This window comes from Hirundo rustica, chromosome 7, assembly GCF_015227805.2.
Source record: "Hirundo rustica isolate bHirRus1 chromosome 7, bHirRus1.pri.v3, whole genome shotgun sequence".
Classification (NCBI taxonomy): domain Eukaryota; kingdom Metazoa; phylum Chordata; class Aves; order Passeriformes; family Hirundinidae; genus Hirundo; species Hirundo rustica.
The window spans coordinates 30,691,982-30,711,922 of record NC_053456.1 but is presented as its reverse complement, the minus strand read 5'-3'; the positions used below and the strand labels follow the sequence as shown (position 1 = coordinate 30,711,922).

General features: G+C 39.7%; 1 protein-coding gene across 7 annotated transcripts in view; it reads left to right on the top strand.

Annotated features, from left to right (window-relative positions):
- Positions 1-19,941, top strand: part of PMS1 (PMS1 homolog 1, mismatch repair system component) — a 43,749-nt gene that overhangs the window by 5,250 nt on the left and 18,558 nt on the right. For 4 of the 7 annotated variants that reach the window (XM_040070339.2, XM_040070335.2, XM_040070334.1 and 1 more), the window contains exons 3-7: positions 856-1,038; positions 2,967-3,069; positions 4,185-4,348; positions 15,616-15,732; positions 19,462-19,584. In XM_040070339.2, the coding sequence (XP_039926273.1) occupies positions 856-1,038; positions 2,967-3,069; positions 4,185-4,348; positions 15,616-15,732; positions 19,462-19,584 (690 nt within the window). Of the gene's footprint in view, positions 1-359; positions 557-855; positions 1,039-2,966; positions 3,070-4,184; positions 4,349-15,615; positions 15,733-19,461; positions 19,585-19,941 lie in introns of all 7 variants that reach the window. The other 3 variants (XM_058421411.1, XM_040070337.1, XM_040070336.1) reach the window with 3 other exon arrangements.

Sequence of the window (19,941 nt, the reverse complement as noted above, 5' to 3'; positions counted from 1 at the left end):
CATCATGATCTTTTCAAAGAGCCAGTCTTGCTTCTGTGGAAGAAGCTTAGTTTGTGCAGACTGTAATGTAGCTGGAAAGAAGAATTTTTTTGCTGCACTTGTTTGGGATGTTACAGAACCTGAATTTTATCTTTTATTTAGCTGTTGTAAATATCTGGGTTTCAGAGTTTTACCCTATTTATGTTGGTGCTTACTGAAATGACATATTTAAACTGGAATTCAGTAAAATATGCATTGCACCTATGTAAAGGTAAATCATAAATATTGAACTTTGCTTCCTTGAAGGCTGTTTTAAAAGAGCCTCTAGGAACCTTTACTTCTCTTTGTAAAATACTGTATCTCTTTACGAACTTTTTTAGTGCCCTAGCCATTCATGCCTTGCCCCTCATTAGAATTTCAGCTTCTGGATATTGAACTTGGAAAACAGAACTTGGAAAATGTAGTGGAATCACATCAATCAAAATTGAAACTGAAAATGATATGAAGTGAGGGTCTACTGAATTCAGTGGATGCAGAGCTGCATTAAAGTGACTTCAAAAAATCTGATACCAAGTAGGTAAGAGAGGTGAAAAGAGGCGAAAAATCTTCAGCTTTCCAGCTCTAGGTCTCCTTTTGAGCTATTTCTAAATCACATGATATGAATTATGTTATTTCATTGGAGAAACCATTGCTGCTATCCTAACATGGTGTACTTTTCCTTTACTTTTTTTTTCTTCCTTTAACAGAGACATTTGATCGTTCCTCAGTTCCACTTCTGTATGGCTAGTTAGAAGCTGTAACCTTAGCTGCTTCAGACTTACATCTTAATTAATCTGGTTGTTTTACTGCTCCTTTGTGTTTTGTTCTTTGTTTTAGGAGAATTACGGGTTTGGCAAAATAGAAGTAAGAGACAATGGCAGTGGAATCAAGGTTGATGATGTTCCAGTTATGGCAATTAAACACTACACCTCAAAAATCAGCTCTTCTGAGGACCTTGAAAGGCTGACAACGTACGGTTTCCGTGGGGAAGCTTTGGGATCCATTTGCAGCGTTTCAGAGGTGAGCACTTGCTGTAAACGTGTAGCCTTTGTGTTACAATTTTTGTTGTCTGTATGTGTTCATGAAAGTTTTATTCTATGCAAAGAGTTTAAATGTTCCAGTGACTTGCTGGGGATGTGCTTGTGTGTGCTGCCTCTCTCCTCGGCCCCAGAAACCATGTCATCTGAATTTCTTATTTGTGTCAGTCCTGCCCTTCTGTCACACGGGTCACAGCGGTTTGTTTTGCTTACTCAGAACAGGTAACAGACTGATTGTGTTGTAGTCTCTTCCCTTTTGTATCAGGGAGTATCATGTCAAAGAGTATGGCTGGCTTTGCTACTTGAGTTAGGGTAAATGAAGGGAGGAGCTGCGGGCCATGGCCAGAAGCCATTTCAGGGAGCTGATGGCCCACATAGCCACCATTCCAATAACAATTTCTGCCTTGTTATCTAGGTGATCAGCAGTCATGGGATCTTGCTGGGCTCCTTATTGCTCTTTGACATGTATGTGACTGCAATTGCACAAACTTTGTCCCTGTGAGTAAACAGGAACCTGCTACCTGACCTATCTGAGTCTGAGCCTTATGTTTGTGTTAAGAGGATTGGCAGTGTACTAATATTTGTGACTTGACTTGTTGGCTAAAAGTAAATATATTTGCTCAAAACCATCTGAAAAGTGCTCAGGCTGCTAAAGGCACGGCATCTGCCAGCTCTCTTGTGCTCTCCCTTTCTGAATTCACACTGCACCGAGGTCAAGTTTTGGATCTAAGTCTGCTGAGGATTAGCTGGTGCGGGAAGAAACCAGTGCCTGTGTTTGGTTGGAACCATCAGCTGTTGAGGTCAGGAGAGATGATGTTACAGCTTCGCTCCATGGTACCTTGGGCTGCCTTCACATTGCACTGAGCAGGAGTGGGTTGTGTATTTGGATGGAGATTTCCAAAGATGCTTTCAAACGTGTCGGTGTTTTGATAGATGATGACAGACCTCAATCGTTGGTTCCTTCTAATGAGCTCTCAGAGCAGAATGCCATCTGTTCAGAGCTTCTAATCAGCTCTATGGTACATTTCATAAGAGATGGGAGGTGGCCTGAGTGTATGAAGTGCTTTAATAGGTATTACTCCTTGTATCAGTAATTACGTTAATTAGCGCTTCTGGCATTAATTGTGTTTTGCCTACCCAAACTGCCCCCTGAAATTTCAGTTTGAAGGTACTTTACTATTGGCCCTTAAGTAGGTCTGCAATACTGTAATCTCCAGTTAATCAATTACTGTTTTTCTTTCCAGGGGCATGACTGAATGCTGAATGATTCATGTGAGACACAAAAATAAACCAAAAATATCCTGAAACTCTGTATGGGTCTTAAACTTTGTCTTCCAGGTGGTTAAAAGGCAGTGGTTCTGTTATTCACAATGTTGGAACCTGAACTCTGATTTATGACTGCTCTTGCTAAAGCAATCTGTGTTACCTTAATAGCTTACAAAACTTGCTGTGACTGATTGCCAGATATGTTTAGGTGTGGAAAGATAATATATTGTTTGTTTGAGAGTAGCCTTTAAGTTTGTGGAGTCTCACATGAATTTAAGTTGTCATTGTGTGTTTGTTTCACTGAAGATAAAAACGCAGAACTGTCAATTGATAAAGTTTATTTAATCTGTGCTAGAATAGAAAATAGAGCAGTGTGTGTTGTAGATAGCAGGAACTGCTGTGCTCTGTGAATTAATGTGATAGAAATGCTTTTAGTTAAATGGCAGGAAACATGTGAAGTAATGTGTCATGTTTCTGTGCCTGTAAGAAATACCTGTTGAAGAAAAATTTTATAAACTAATTAAATGTAATTATGGTGACTAAAGTAACAGAGTGGTAAGTGTGGTATTAAAGCTTATCTAAGCTCATTCTGTACTTTGTCTATCCCTGATTAACTTAGGGGTTTTTTTAAATCCCTCTCTTCAGGTTTTGGTGACAACAAAGACAGCTGCTGATGATTTCAGCATTCAGTATGCTTTGGATAGCAATGGGCATGTAACCTCTAAAAAGCCTTCCCACCTTGGGCAAGGTAGGCTATCACTGTTGTGTTGCTGCAAGGTGACAGATGTATCTTGTGTTTCTCTGAGGCTCTATCTGATGTTGAAATACCTGTTGGGTACTTGAAGGCTGAGTATGAAATCTTTGCAGCTGTAAATGTTTCTTGCCTTGTGTCTGTCATCTGAGAATGTGTTGTCATAGCATAAGAAATGATATGTCTTGGAAGTTGTTCTAGATTGTAATTATAAACTAGTTTCACCTTCTCTGACTCACTTCTTCAAGCTGACAGTGGAAATAAATCCTATAAAAATTAAATGCTCCAAGTCTGTATATGAAAAATTTCTTCAGGGCCAAAGTAATGTTTCTTTATGTAGCAAAATCCTTGTTTAAAGGAGGAAGAGTTGCCCTGCTGCCATACATAAGAATTGCTGGAAGCAGCGTGGCTGTAGGACCAGGCAAAGTCACAGTTCCTTCTAACCTGCAGGAAGGATGTGTACCTAATTTTTACTGAGGATTCTTTTTAAGATTTAGCCTGTGTAGTGTTTTCCACAGCCAGAATGACTGCAGGTTGCAATGCCTTGCCTTTCATTGAAATTTCTGAATTCTCTGACATATTTAATGCTTTGCAATATCCTTATGGGCTAGGCATTTATGTGGTTGTGTTAGTAGATGAATATTCCTCCTCCTGCTGTGTACTGTACCTTGAGCAGAGATATTTGGCACTTCAGGTACTATCCTAAAGCGAATGCTTGTGAAGGCCCTTAGTGAAGCATGGTGTTCATTTGCCTCCAGATATGTGTGATTAGATTCTTGTCTGTTAATTAATCATTTTGCTAATGAAGGCTAACTTGTGCATTGAAAGAGTCTTCAGCTTTATTTAGTGCTGATTCTTGCTATCGTTAGTGTGTATGAAGGAAAGCTTAATGTTGCAGTCGTAACTCTAAATAAAGGAGAAGAATCAAAATTCTTGAGATACCTTTTGAGGGGGTGACTGCTGATTTGGTATATTTCTTCTCACGCTGATAACCTGATTTAGTGCAGCAGCATACAAACTTGTCTGTTCAAGTAAAAATAGTTTCCTCAGTATCCAGTCAGTGATTTGCTTTCAGTGTAATTTCTACTTTATTTTTTATCACCCGCTTGCAGGTACTACGGTAACAGTCCTAAATTTGTTTAGGAATTTTCCTGTGAGAAAGCAGTTTTACTCAACAAACAGAAAATGTAAGGAAGAACTGAAAAAAGTCCAGGAGCTACTGACAGCATATGGTATCATAAAACCAGACCTGAGGATAACATTAACACATAATAAGGTAATAATGAGGTTTTTCTGTCAGCTGTCTAAAGGATCAGTTTCTGATGAATCCATGCAGTTTATGTACTTATATAAATCTTTCATTCCTAAAGTTTTTTTTTCATCATGGCTTTGTTTTGGACTTTCACTTACTTTTTCCTTTCATAGGTGTATATTTATAATGGCTACTGATTTTGATGTTAAACTCCTAAAACTCAGGCTCAGGTATTTTTGGTCTCTTGCAACAGATGCCTGGTTAGATACATGAAGTATAAAAATTATTTTACATGCTAGTGGTTAGTAAAGAAGCTGGTGATATCTTGCAAACAAAGAAATGAGAGCTTACTAGACCACGGGGCCTGATAAAATGTTAAGCAAAGCCACCTGAACAAACTTGCAGAACTTCTTGTTTTCAGCTGTCCACCTGGACAGAAGCTATAGTTTACACAGCCAGCTTGCTGTATTCTGAGTCATAAGAGCTCAGTACATAACAATGATTTTATTTTAAAAGGCTGGAAAGTTCAAAACCATTTTTGTCATTGGTGTAAGAACAGTAACATGTTATAACAACATGCTTTAGTTGAACGGGTTGCTCGTGGTTTAGACCTGGGAGGATGAATGCAGAGGTTACTTGGAGGTTACTTTGACTTCACTCCATGCTGAATGGTAATTCTCCATCACAGAAATGACACGTTGAGCAGTTCATCTTAACCTGACCCAAATTGAACAAACCAAATTTCATTAGCTGTACCCCAGCTTTTCACACCTCTGAGGGGGAGGCTGTGCTAATGAACCTCCGAGTTGCCACCAAGTAGAGAGTGACATCTCGTGGCCAGATCCCTCAGCAATTCTGTTTCTGTCCTAAAATAATGCTGCTTGTTCGTATTTGTCATGCTTATTGAGACTTGATCAGTTACCCCATGAGTCAAACATTCACATTTCAGTTCCTTTTCAGTGGGAGTACAAGAAGGCACTACGTGCTTCTCTGAAATGACAACAGATTTCCCTTCTTTTTCTGGACTTGCTTAACATGCTTTGATTGTATTTATGTATGTATTTTTAAGTATCACTGTGTAGATACTGTGAAAAACTAAAGCTGGCTACAGAATTAGTATTTCAAGGCTGAGAAAGAGTAGCTACTTGTCTTATTTCATTGAGGTCACTGAGAATTTGAAACCAGAAATCTCGGGGTGGGGTGTCTGCTTCCAAGATTGTGTTGGGCTCCTCAATATATCTACCAGTGGTTCACAATACTGGCTTCAAATGCTGTTTAATAAAACTGGTTTTGTCTTCTTGGTGGTTTGTTTTTGCCCTCTCCAACAAGTCACAAATGTGATTTTCTTTATGGTATTTTGATTTCATCCCTTTGATCAGACTATCGAGTATCTTGGGGTGTTTTTTTCTCTGCTTATTTTAATACAGTGGCAGCAAGGTACAAGAAGGTGATCACATATATTTTTCTCAACACTTCCTGCAAAAATGATGTGAAGAGTGGCATGGTAGTTGCCATTGCACATTGGAGGGTTTTTTGCGCATCTCGTATAGCTCCAGAGGTACATTCTTCAATACCCAATTTGAGGGGTTATATGAATAGGTTAAAAAGTTTCATTCGTTGTAATGACAGAGATGGTGCTGGTTTTTTGTACTCTTCCTTTTGCACTGCCAGCCTTTTTTAGTTTAATTTATTTTTTTAAAAAAGGAAAAGAGGCAAGAAAGTGCTCAAACATTTCATCACAAGAGGTCGCTCGGTAGCTATTGCTGAGACAAGAAAATTAAAGGCTTAAGTCAACAGAAAGTGTAGTCTGTCTCTGTGCATGTGGAGATGCTTTAAAGTTAAAAAGTGAACTGAACTTTAAAAAATTGAATTCAGATTCCTTTCTTTCTACTGCTATTGGCATCCTGTGCAAAATAAAAAGTCACTTGTATCAGACCCCTTAAGAAATTTGAAATTCTGAATTTCCAGTTTGTAGCAACTTGCAGTAGATCAATGGTGAATTTGTATTATCACAGAAAATGAATATGCTTTATTTATTTTGCCTTTATATGCTAAATATTGTTGTCATTACAATTATTAATTTGTATCAGGAAGGTGTTTTTTTTCTATACAGGCACAACAGCATAACTGTGCTATAGTAATACTCTGCTGAATAGTGTTGGTGATTCTTTGTGTGTGTGTGTTATATTTTTGTTAGAAATGTACTAGGAGAGAGAATCAACTCCTTAGAATACTTTTATTTTTTATGTAGCTCATAGATTATGAGTCATTTAAAAGACAGATTGTATATGCAATTATTCAGAGGACTTCTTAGAACCCCAGATTCTTGAGGCTGAGCCAGTACTTTCTGTTGCAATAGAAGAAGATACATGTTGGGAGTATGATCAGGTTCTGGGGCTTAAAAGAGCAAGAGGATAGCAGAGATGAACATTTACAGAAGGAGACAAGGAAAGATGGACTGAAAGACTAGAAAATATAGTAAGTGAAAAAAGTGTAAATGAAAATGTTTTTCAAGGAAGTTTCCTAAATAAATTAGAAAACTAGCACTTCAAAAAAAAGCCACACCAGAAAAAAAAAACCAACCCTCCCCCAGAAAAACCAAATCCCTCCAGTTTTTAAAGTTCTGTATTTTATATGAAGTTGAAGAAGAGTGGTGGGATGGATGGAGTTTGAGCAGCTGGTCTTAAGAAAGGTGCCTGTGGCTGGGGAGTTGGAAGCAGATGATCTGCAAGGTCCCTTTCGACCCAAACCATTCTGTGAAAGCATAGATTCTGTGAAAGGCTTTACTGGGGAAGGATGTAGTAAGGCTGAAGCAGTCATGAAGTATCTGAGGGTAGGCATCTGAAAATGGTTACTTGATTGATTCCAGCAGAAACTTGCCTTGGCAAGTCAGGCCTCTGTTGAGCTGTTGAAGTACAGATGGTTTTAGGATGCATGCTACATTGCATATTGAACTTCCGTGTTTGATTGGTTTCTTTCAAAAGGCGTGTGTCTTATGCTTTTGAATGAAATTTCCAGAATTTTTTTCTTCTTCCTACATCTCATGTCTGTGTTAGTTTGGAAAATACTGATGGCCATTAAGTGTGGATCTTCACAGAAAAGAAATCAGACAATCCTCTTCCATCCTTTGGTTTATATTTAGTGGGCAAGAAAATAGATATTCCCTATTCCTCAGATATATTTATTGTGGACTATCCATCAGTGGCTTTCCAAGATAAGAAACACTCAATTGCTCTTTCTGCTCAGAATGTTTTGTTTGCATTAGCAATAAATAATGAATCACTTTGCAGATCAACCCTTGAAGTACTATTGCTATTTTGACAACTTGGATTAGCTAGTGCTCCTTCTTTTTTATGAAGGTTTATCCTGCCAAGACATTCTTTGAATACTGATAATGTTGATCCTCTTGCCAGTATGGTTATGTTAGAAAGAGGTATTTTTCTTCTTTCATCACCATGTTCCTTGAAAGCATATTGAATAATGAGACAGCCAAATGGAAATAATTTACATGAGTATTCAGCAAGTTTATTTAAAGTTAATGTTATCTGAAGGCGTGTTAAGAACATTTCAAAGTCAGCTACTGCTTAAACTGTCTCAAACCCTTCAGCCCCAAATGCTGTGTTCTAACAACCTGTGAGCTCTGGCTGTGTTTCACCTAAAGTGGTAAAAACACAGCTTTTAGTAGTTCCAGCTCTTCTTTGGAACTGCAGTTTTTAAAACGCTCTTCTCTGTTTAATACCAGTAGCCCTCGGCTCAGTCTCTACAAACCACTGATGTTGAAGAAAAACCCTTCTGTTTTGTAAGACTGTTGATATGGAGTGATTTAATTCTGTTTCAGTTGCCTTGATTCCACAAATGCCAAAATGAGCAAGGACACCCGGTAACTATACCTATTTTAACAATACTAGGTATTATAGAGCAAAAAAATTTTCAGCAACAGATGGTTTAGATGGTGCCTATCAGCAGATCATACTGTGCACAACTGGTCCCATGTCTTGTGCAAAGTACAGATGGGCCATGAGTAGGCTCAGTAAATTTTCCAGTTTCTGTTGAGGAAAACTTGGTGCAAGTGAATTTTTTTTTCTGGTGTTTTTCACACATAACATTTTGAAGCTTGGTCACACATGATTCTGCCTAGAACTGTTTCTTGTTTTTTCTTAAGAGAGTCAAGAGTCAGAACTTTTGGTTGCAAAGTCCATTTTAAAAGTCTTGTAATAACTGTGGTTAGTATTCTTCCCCAAAACCCCTTTCATTGGTGATGTTGACTTAAAGGATGCCATCTTTATGTGTTCTTTACAGTAAGTCTCCTGTACTTCCCAAAGTTGTATAATCTTAACCAACAGTTTGTATTAAATAATCCAAACCCGAGGGTTTTTCTGTGTCTCTGTCCTCTGTAATAAGCGTGTATTTTTTGAGATTAAGTGTGTTAGGATAAATTTACCATTTTTAATAATGTCAGGATACTTTGCATTTATTCATTGTGCTTCCCAGCTCTGCTGTAGCTGCATGTTGAAAAGAAATCTGAATTGAGCAGGAATAGCAGCACATAAACTCTAGCTTGATTTGGAAAGGCTACTCTGTTTAATGTAATGATGATGAATGAAATCCCTCGCAAATCTGTGAGTCTTAAAATGTAAGGAGGAATTACGATTAAGAATCTGCAGTGCTCTGCAGCCAACATGCTTCCATGCCAACCTGGAATACAGCTCAGTCTTTGCTTCTATTCGTTGTTCAGTGGCTTTGCTGAAAAAGCCGAACAGAGAGTTAATTATGGTGGTTTTTTGTGCCGAGGACACCTGTCCACTAGGAAATGCGCTGAGACCCTCAACTCAATTTACATCAGCCAGGGAACAGCTGCCAGATGGTAACTACTTTTGGTCACTACCAACCTGGTTGAATTTGAACTGGTGACCCAGAGGTGAAATGCTTTATATCCTATTACTAATTCCTTGAGGTTTCCAGTTTCTCATCCATCACTTTTTTCAAATGACAGCATAGTATATGTCTAAAATCTCAAAACAATTACTGTTTCACATAGGCAGCGTGTGTTGCAGAATCTGAGATGTGCCTTTGCGAGGCTTTTGCACTCACACTGTCAGCTTAAAAAGGTTAGTGGAAAAAAGGATGTTTCCAAAGCCGCATGGGAATTTTCCCTCTTATTTAGCAGTGTACTTTGTCACTGTTATAATGTAATTTTTGTTAACTGCTGGTGTACAACGGGCTTTTAAACCTCCATTTATTTAAATAGAAATCACTGTGATGTTGCACATTTTCTGAATCACAGTTTTGGATTGGAAACTGGGTTTTGACAGAACTTTGATTGTTTAGGAGGCTTTATTTATTTATTTTTTCCTCCTGCTAGAGAAGCAGAATTTAATAGAATCTTAGAATATCTTGAGTTGGAAGGGGCCCACAGGGATCACTGAGTCCAACTGCTGGCCCTTCACAGGATGCCCCAAGAATCCCACCATGTGCCCGAGAGAGTTGTCCAAGTGCTTCTGAAACTCTGTCCTGCTTGGTGCTGTGACCACAGGCCTGGGGAGTCTCTTTCAGTGCCCAACCACCCTCTGGGGGAAGGAACCTTTTCACAGAATCAGAGAATTATTAAGGTTGGAAAAGACCTCCAAGAGCATCAGGTCCAACCTTTAACCAAAAACCACCATGGCCACTAAACAGCATTGTGAAGTGCCACATCTGCTCAGTGCTGGAACATTTCCAGGGAGGGTGACTCCACCACTTCCAGGGGAGCCTGTTCCAATACCTAACCACTCTTGCAGTGAGGAAGTTTTTCCTAACACCTAACCTGGACCTCCCTGGGGCACTTTGAGGCCATTTCCCCTTGTCCTTTTGCTAGTTGCCTGGGAGAAGAGCCTGACCCTTACCTGACTATGACCTCTTGTGAGGTGGTGAGCACTAAGATTGCCTCTGAGCTACCTTTTCTCCAGGCTAAACACCCCCAGCTCCCTCAGGCTCTCCTCATCACACTTGTGTTCTAGCTCCATTGCCCTTCTCTGGACACGCTCCAAGCACCTCCATGTGTTTTTTGTAGTGAGGGACCCAAGACAGCGCACAGGACTTGGGGTGTGGCCTCACCAGTGCTGAGTACAGAAAGACAATCACTGCCCTGGTCCTGCTGGCTACACTGTTCCTCACAGAGGGCAGGATGCCATTGGTCTTCTTGGCCACCTGGGCACTTGCTGGCTCAAGTTCAGCTGCAGTCAACCAGCACCCCCACGTCCTTTTCCATTGGGCACCTTAATGGGCACTCTTCCCCCAGCTTGTAGTGCTACAGGGCATTGTTGTGATCCAAGTTCAGGACCTGGCATTTCATCTTGTTGAACTTCACCCCATTGACCTTGGCCAATCAATTCAGCCTGTCCAGATCCCTCTGCAGAGCCATCCTGCCCTCTAGCAGATCAACACTTCCACCCAACTTGATGTTGCCTGCAAACTTACTGAGAGTGCACTCAGTCCCCTTCACCAGATCATTGGGAAAGATGTTAAAGGCCTGGCCCTGAGGGCCAGGAGAACTGAGCCCTGGAGAACATCAGTAGTGACCAGTTGCCAACTGCATTTCATTCCATTCACCACCACTCTCTGGGCTTTGCCATCCAGACAGCGTGTATCCAAAAAGAGTGCACCTGTCCAAGCCATGAACATTCAGTTTCTCGAGGAGAATGCTGTGGGACACGGTGTCCAGGACTTTATTGAAGTTTAGGTTACAACCACAGCCTTCCCCTCATGCACTAGGTGGGTCACCTGGTCATGAGAGATCAGGTTCTCTCAACACCCGTGGCTGAACATGTGTGATTAAAGCAATCAAAAAGCATATGACTCTCAACAGTCTTTGCAGTACTTGAAAGGCTTTGAAGACAGGTGTTTCCAGATGAAGATCCTTGGCTCCTTGTAGTATCTGTTAGTTCCTCTCCTAACTTAACTCCCGACTCCCAAATCCAAGCATTTCTCCACTGTGTCATGCTCAAGAAAGTCTTTTTCTTGAGAGGGTGCTCTTGTGTCACGAAAGGGAAATCTGAGTAAGGAATACACCGGAATTTGTAGAATGAACAGTGCTGTGGAACATGACTGTCTTTCAACAAATCCCCTTGATAACTCAAATATCTGATGCCTGTGGAATAGACAGGTACATAGCTGCATCTGATGAGGGAAAAAAATGGTGCCTTGAGTTTCTCTACAGCACATATCCATCCACTGGTAATTGACTCAGCATCACATATAAAATGGAGGGGACTACTGATTCCTTAGGGATGAGTATAAAATATCTAGGAAAATAATTGATTAGTTGCTTAATTTTTTTATAAGGTAAACTGAAAAACTGTTGTGATTTCTGTTTTCAAGGGCCGTTTTTGTAAGGGTTCCCTTTTAGTAAGGTAAGTTACCATTGGTTAAAACAGGACACAAGGTGTGGAGCTGAAAAATGGCAGCACTTTTCAAGGCTGGCAGTCTAAAGAATGTGGTGAAGATTTCATACTGATCAGTTTTGATCTTAGCAGATAGGTTTTCTTCCACTGCAGGGCATGTGCCAGCCCTTGGAGCTGGGTGTCTGTCATCATTAAGATGAAGAGGTTGTGGACATTGTAGTGGATGATGTGGTTTTATTTCCCTTGGGCTCAGTTCGAACTTGGGATATTGCTGCCTAGTTTTGTTCCTGTTGGTGTACCCTCTTAACAGATGGGCAGCAATGCTTTCAACTGAAGCCTAATAAGCTATTAGGTTTTAGGTCAAGAAGCTAAGGAGCATACTGGCCCAAAGAGTTATCTGCAGTGAGATCTCAGATGCCAGGATGACAGGATTTTTGAAGCATGTAGCACAAAACTAGAGAGACTGTGAAATGCTGTTCTCTTTTTTTAAAAGAGCTAACTCAAGTTTATGTTACCAGCCTACAGCTCACGTACAACCACTTGCTCAACTAGACTTTTACGCCCTCAAACTTTATTACAGGGTGAATAATATGACTGTCATGAAATAAATAAAGAAAATAGGTGGGGGTTGGGTACTAAAAGTCTAAGTGCACTGCCATTATGTAGTAATAAGGTAAATGGAAGGAGTCAGTTTAACTCATAGCATCATAATTGTGCTGAAGTAACCACAGTTGGAAACAGCATCTGGTCCCAGCTCTGATTAAGATTTTATCTGGGATTGCAAATTACTGTAGCTGCTGGTAGAAATTCTAAAACATGAAGGATAGTTAGAGATACAGAGCAACTGCTTTTTTTTTTTTTTTTTTTTTTTTTTTTCTCCTCTGTTCTTCCTTGGGGTCTTTGAAGAAGCAAATGCTGAGCAGCTCTTAATTCTGTCTAGTGCTATATAGTGGGGACCCCAGTGGGAAGAGGTTGCACACTCTTTCTCCACATTTTGCCCATTTTTCAAGGAATCTTTCTGCACTATGTGTTCTTCCTGAAATAACAGATGCCTAGGCCATGTGTGTGTGGGGTCATAGAATCATTTATGTTGGAATGTACATTGTCATCCTGCACAAAAGCATGCCTGTGTCCTAGGGCTGCATGGGGTGGAGAAATAGGTACACACAGACACACACATCATTATCTTCTGCATATGTGCAATAGATTTTATCTGCTTATGACATTTTGTAAGATCTGGATCGTGCAATCCCCTTCAATGAAACAGAGAGGTGGAATCTATTTGGCTAGCTCTTGCAGAACCTAAGATGGGCCATATGTAATAATATATCTTTGAGTAGGCTGCTTCTGCAGCGTCATCATACTGACTAGAGTCAGATTCTTCCTTGGCTCATCCTAGACACCCGCTTTATATGACCTAGAAAAAAAATATGGGGGGTGTGTAAGGGGTGTATTTTTAGGTAAACTAAAGGGTATAAGCAAGGTTAAAAGAATAGGGTATTGCAGGAACCTCATGGCAACACTTTCCAAAATAAATGAAATGGAACAGGCATTGTTTCTCTGATTTTTTAATGCCTGTTGATACATCTGGGGAATCTAGAAAAATAATTTTCTGTAAATTACCAGCTCTTCCTATGTTGTTGCTTCATAATGTGCAGTCAGGGCTAAAAATGAATACACACTCTATTCCGTCTTTATATAGTATACAAATCTAGGAGTTGCATGGCCTCTTTAGTTTGTGGCTTTAATTTAACCTACAGTGGTAACTATTTCCTAAAATTTTGTCTGTAGTACTGAGTATAAATATCTGGTAAGTATATGACTATTTAAAAAGTCAACCTGAACCTAGTACAGTATCTACTTTTAGCAAGTTTGCATTGAGTAAATTCTCATTTTTTCAGAGTTTCTTTAAAACCACCTTACTCAAGTGATCTTCTCACAGTTCTGAGTATCAGCCATTCTAGCAGGTCAAGCTGTGTAATAACCTTGCATTAATCAGCAGCTAAGATTTATATCTGTACCTGCAGCATCACACTAGGATACCCTAAAATAAACAGCATGATGTTTATATTAGTCATGTAACAAGTGTCTTTCTCAGTTTGGTCACATGCATTTAATTTAAAATATATCCAGTAAAGAAAAAAATCACTTGGCACTTTCTGTTTCCATTTTAAGTAATCAATTTTAAAATAGAAGCAGTACAGGATATGTTTTATAAGAGGAGCTGTAAAGAAGAGGACAGATTCTTTCAACACTCCAGAATGTCTTTGAGGAGGCTTAGAGCAGGTGTAGAGGAGAGAGGCTGAGAGGCAGCCCCAGGCTGTATTTCACCTCTGCCTCCTCTGGAGCACGGGGGGAGTCCGTGCCAGAGCTGTGGATACCCAGCCTGTGGCTCTGCTTACTCATTTCTCCTTCTCCCCTTTTTCTGTTCACTGTCCCCCCGGTGTAAATTGTGTTTTATGTTTGAGGGGTTCACGTCACTGTAGAATAACTGAGCTGTGACCCAGCATGTGCAGATAGGCTGCTCTGTAGATGAATTACATTCAGGCAGGACTGAAAAGCCCCACTTCACAAATGCTGCAGAATGTAGGTGAAACTGGAAAATTAAAGATTTGGGAAATACTTTAGGGTCAACAGTATCAAAACTTTACAATTCCACCTGTCCTGTAGGAAGGGAATATCATGTTGCAGGAGAACCATGTTCTCCTGTGGAATTCACCCCTGAAGGCCAGAAAATATTCCACTGAACAGGTGGAATTTTAAGGCTATGTATAGCATTTCTTGAGATGCGTGCATGTGTATTTTTTGCTCTCTCACCATCCTTTCACTGAACAGCCTGTGAGCTCATTTTGAATTTACTAGACACCTAGTACCTACTGAAAGTATAAATTTTAACAGCACTGTAACATCCAACTTAAAACAGCACTGTAACATCCAACTTAAAATGCAACATGCTGCATTATTTTTCCTTTTATGTTTAAAGGTTGCATATTGAATACACTCAGGCAGCTAACAGTAGCAAAAATGAAGTGGGCCAGAGTATAGCAGTCTCAGTTGCCTAGAAGCAGAAAACCAACCAAGGATAATGTTTTTATTGTTGATACACAGCAGTGAAAGTCAGCAGATTCAAATTTAATTTGTGACTCTTTGGCATAGGACTTCTAATTAGTGATAGACAAAATTTCACCTCCCAAAGTAGGTAATACCTTCTGTATGCATAAGTGGACTTGACAAGTAACTTCTATTGCAAGTTGCAGCTCATATTGCCTTACTGTATTTATTAAGTCTTTGTAATAATATTTCAAGACATATAGCTAATACAGCAGATGGTCCTTCATCCTTCTAATTTGTACAAAGTTTTCATTAGACAAATAACTGTTTTCCTAATATGTGGTTCCTTAGAAACTGCTTTTCTTTCTAAATGGTGAGAGCTATGGATGGACAGGTAACAGCCTGATCTCTACCAAAACAACCTCTTTGGTCTAAGTAACTTAAGCATTGCAGTGCCCACCTTCAAATATTGACCAGCCTTTGAGAGACATTTCATAAACTGCTCAGGAAAAGCACAAAGCCATTGCTGTATATCTAGGTAGAGAAGTAATATCTGTAGTGATTTGGTTTTAACAGTGGCCCTCAGGTACAGAATTCCAGAAGAGCTGCAAAACAAGCATGAATACAAGCTTTTCTTAGTTTTCCAATTGCTGTGTGTCTAAATAAGTAATACAATATCAGAAGACGTGTCAAAAGGTACCATATCGAATCTGTTAACACTGAAAGTTGTGATTTTCAGAGGGTCAGGGTACAGAATGTTACATATACAGTGTGTGTGCAGTTGCATATGCATGTTCATAGACATGACATGAGTTCAGCAAATATAATGTCAAAAATTTGACTCTGTGCCATTTGTTTCAGGCAGTTATTTGGCAGAAGACCAGGGTATCAGATCACAAAATGGCCTGTATGTCAGTTCTGGGAACAGCCGTTATGAGCAGTATGGTACCTTTTCAACACTGCTGCGAATATCCTGAGGTGAGTTTAAACCTCCTTCTCCCAAATTCACTTCAGGTCTGTCAATGAAAAGAGCTGAAGAAATATTCAAAAAGAAGGAGACTTGGAAAAAGAAGATGTGTCTCCAGATGGACGTCTGATTAATGCATTTGACTCTGTTACCGTCCTCTCTGTAAAATTAATTGGTTTGGTGATTGAAAATCCACTCCAAGAAATCATCTCGTCAGGACTCATGTGGCGCTGATCAGATGGCAGAAAAACAGTTGTGATGACAAATGCAGAATTGCTGATTGCTCAGAGCTGTCTTACTTGGGATTCCTGGCCCACAGGCAGGTTGTGCTCTGATGAATATCTAAGCATTTAGATGGTTCTCATCTTCGTGGCCTCTTAGCCTTGTGCTCTACAGTATCCCCTCAGTTTCAGTGGGGTCACCTGAGCAGCAAAATAAACACATACTTAGAAGGGCAAGTTATGCAGATTTCCACCGAACATGTATTTCAGTGAAAGACTTTCTGGTTTTCAAAAAATTCCGTGTTCTTGGCTTCTTTTGCCACTTGTGAAAATGAGGGTATCCCCCATGATACCCTCCTTTGTCTAATGTTTTCAAAAATGTTTTACTCTGCTTCCGTTTTTGTTGGAGACATTTTTATTAAAGGGGAACCTGGCTACCTTGGTACCTTCTAAGCTGAATTTTCCTGTATCATGTAGTAATAAACCTTGACAGGATGAGATGAATCACTGTAAAGTCACAATGGCTCTTGAACACAGATTACCAATTCTGTATTCAGCATGGTGCTTAATAATATTATTCAGACTTTAAAGTCTCGCTGTTTATATGTACAGCTTAATAGCATTATTCAGACTTAAATGTTGAGTCTGCCAGAATGCTGTTATACATGCAGTAAAATGAGGGGGAACAGAGCAAAGTCACTTCTTGTACTGTACAAAGTTTTAGTTGTTTATGTCTGAGCAGAACATCCAGAGCTATTCTTACCTGAATGTAGCTTGGATGTGCCCCCAGGACAAGTGCAGGACGCTCCAAAGGGAAGATAAGGGGGTATTTAGAAGGGACTAGCTTGGAGGAGGCACTTAGGTTCTCACATTACTTCTCTGCTATATCGTGAGGCATCCATATTCCTTGAATAGAAGTTGGGGAACATTCCATCTCTCTCTCTGTCTCTAAATAGTGTGTAAAATACCATGTGCATCATTTATAGGTGTATAAGTGACCCATGCATCATGTCGACGTTCAGAAACTGGACATTTCTAAGCTAGGCAGCCAAACACTCTGAAGTGACAGAGTTAAGTTGCTTGTTTAATCATTTTTTTCCTCTCTTGTGTGCAGGTACTGGCACAGGTATTTAAGGGCAAGGCATACTGCTTTTTTTCCTTCCCATTCAGTCCTGTATCTCATTTGCTGTACAGACCAGAGGGTAGCTCTTTAGTTCTTTTAACTCCTATTTGTTCGTTGTGTAGCTTCACACTCCTTTGCTGCAAAGTCTGCTCTGAAGACAAAACTGATCTTGCTGTTCCTTACTGCAGAGTTAAAACTTCTTCAGCAGGTGATCCAGGGATTTTAAAGACTGGCCTTCTTGAAAGCATCTCCATTTTGAGCACTGAATGTAACAAGAACACATTTCAGATTAGCTTTGAAGCTTGCAAACTTAGGAGATATTTGTAAAATAAAGAGAAAACCAAGAAAATAAACAACTGACACAACTTTTTACAAGTACAAGACAGTATTTACACTTTTCAGGTCCCCAGTCTTGTAAACGGATAGATTTATTTGAGCTGAAAACTTTCACACAGGAAGTTTGCCTAGCGTCTTCTTTTCTTATGAAATTTGAATTTCTTTTTCTTATTTTCATTTGCCACTGAGGGAAAGTGTAAAAGAAAGACATTCTGCTGTCCACCCATCACAGATATATTTTAATGCATATATAAGTAGTGTTTTCTATTAAAGTATTAATTTTGAAAACATTTGATCTAGTATGAAATCAAAGTCTCATTAATATTTTCCAGTCTGTAATTTTGTCTTCATATACTTTCATATATGAAAATTCTACTAAGACTAGTATTATAAATTGTAGATAACTTTTAATGAAGATATTGATATTCTACGTGGCTGTAAATAGTAACAGCAGTCAGCCATTTCTAAATCTGGCAACTTTTTAAATGAGTTATTTAGAGACTTTCAGTTTTGCTTTAATGTTTTCTGTATATAAAAATATTGTTTGAAGTGAAAGACTTGCACAAATATTTGTGAATTAGAAAAAGAGCTTGAAGCATAGAGGAGGAACATTGAGGGAGGATGTGCTAAAGTTGCAGAATAAAATCTAGAAGTGCTGCATGTTGTTTTCTGATAATCATCCAACAGATACTTGACACCTCTTTAATTTGACCAGTGGTGTTTGGTTCTGTGCGACGTTGCTGACCAGAACATGCCAGCTTTAGCACAGAATGCTTGGTACAAGGTCAAAAGGGAATAAGGGAGCACATGAGCAGATAGCTGCGTGACGTAGATGAATGGGAAGGATAGGCCAAATCCCATGGATCCTAAATTCCATTTCAAATGCATGATAATTTGGATTTTAGTAAATACAAGGGGTTCTGCCAAAAGCAGAGCTTGTGAGGACTCATTTCTGTGTTCAGTGATCCACTATGCTACTAGAACATTCTCCAGACTTACTCATATCTCCAAAATCTCCATCCTCATGCTGCCCCAGTGTTCTGTCACCTGTTAGTTTGGGCAGGTGGTGGAGTGCAATGTGTGGTGCAGGATGTGGGCTGCCCAGCATGTCAGTTCTTGCCTTCTGCTGGTTACTGGCTTTTGAAAAGTTACAATTGTCTTTTCTTTAGTAAGGTCATTATCTTGAGGCTGTTCTCTCCAAATAGCTGCCAGTTATCGCAGAAGTTGTGGAAATACATCTTTGGGATTTCTGCCTCTTTATCAGGTTGATTTGAAATCCATCCAACAGTTTCAAAGTTGCTTAGTGGGGGAGAGGGGAAAGAGATGGGAGAAGCAGCACGAGTCATTTGCCTTATTTTGACCTGAAAAACCTGTTGAAGAATCACAACAAAAAAATCTTAAAACTTGGAGTTCACGTTAGGTACACAAATCATGTGCTGTTTCCAAGGCTCCCTGGCAGTGCTGTGCTCACAGGTTCTGCTGCAGCCTGTGAATCGTGGGTGCTCAGCACTCTTGAGAGTCAGATGATTTGGATACAGGTGGCGTAGGTAAATTTAGGTGCCCTGAATAAATGCCCTATGACAGGCTATTTAAGGTGCTCTGTACGTAGAAAGGGAGGGATTGTGTGTTTTGGGCTTTCCCTTTAGGGGTGGTTCACTGCTGCCCTGGCCAGGTTGAGCAGCACTCTGTGCCTTTGGCTCGGACAGGGCTTTTACGTTGGCAGCCCCACAGTCAGCAAGCCAAGAGCGGCTGGCCTGGCTCTCCACAGCCTCAGCTCCAGGCAGCATCCTACTGCAACTGGCAGTCCAAATAGGAAATATGTCAATAAATTGATCAAGGGAAATAGATACAAACCCATCTTTCTCAGCCTCTTTTTTTTTTTTTTTTTTTCTCTCTCTCTAACTGCCTTTATCCTTGTATATTGGAACTGTCAAGAAGCAGTGCATGCATTTAAATTACTTGGACTCCTGTACAGTTTTGTTTTACTATCTGACCTCTATTAAAAAAACATTTTGGGTTCTTTAAAAGACTTTTGTGCTGTATTTGTTTTATCATTGCAGATAAATCTTTTTGGATTTCTCCCAAAAGCTGAATCAGACAGTTCTTTGACAAGCCTGTCAAGTTCAGAAAAGAGTTTCATTTTTATAAATAATCGTCCAGTTCTTCAGAAGGAAATACTGAAGGTAACATCCTCTAGCTTTTAATTCAAGGAATAGAAATGTGATTTCTTTAAGAACAGAGACACCTAAGCAATCTACAACTTTTTTTTCCCCCATGAAATAATTGAGTATTACAGGTGAAAATACTAGCAATTACAACAGAGAGCCCTTCCACAAGTCTGACACTGGTGGTGCCTCAGAATTCTATTCCTGTTGCTGCAGTCAGACTACAGGGCTCGCTCGAGGTTGGGCTTTTGGTTGTTTACCAAAATTAATTTGAGATGCTCTGTGCTAGACACCAGAATAACTGATTCTTTGTATTAATCTGTAGAAACCTGTGCAATTTTTCATAAGAGAACTTGATGTAGTTTCTTGTAAGAG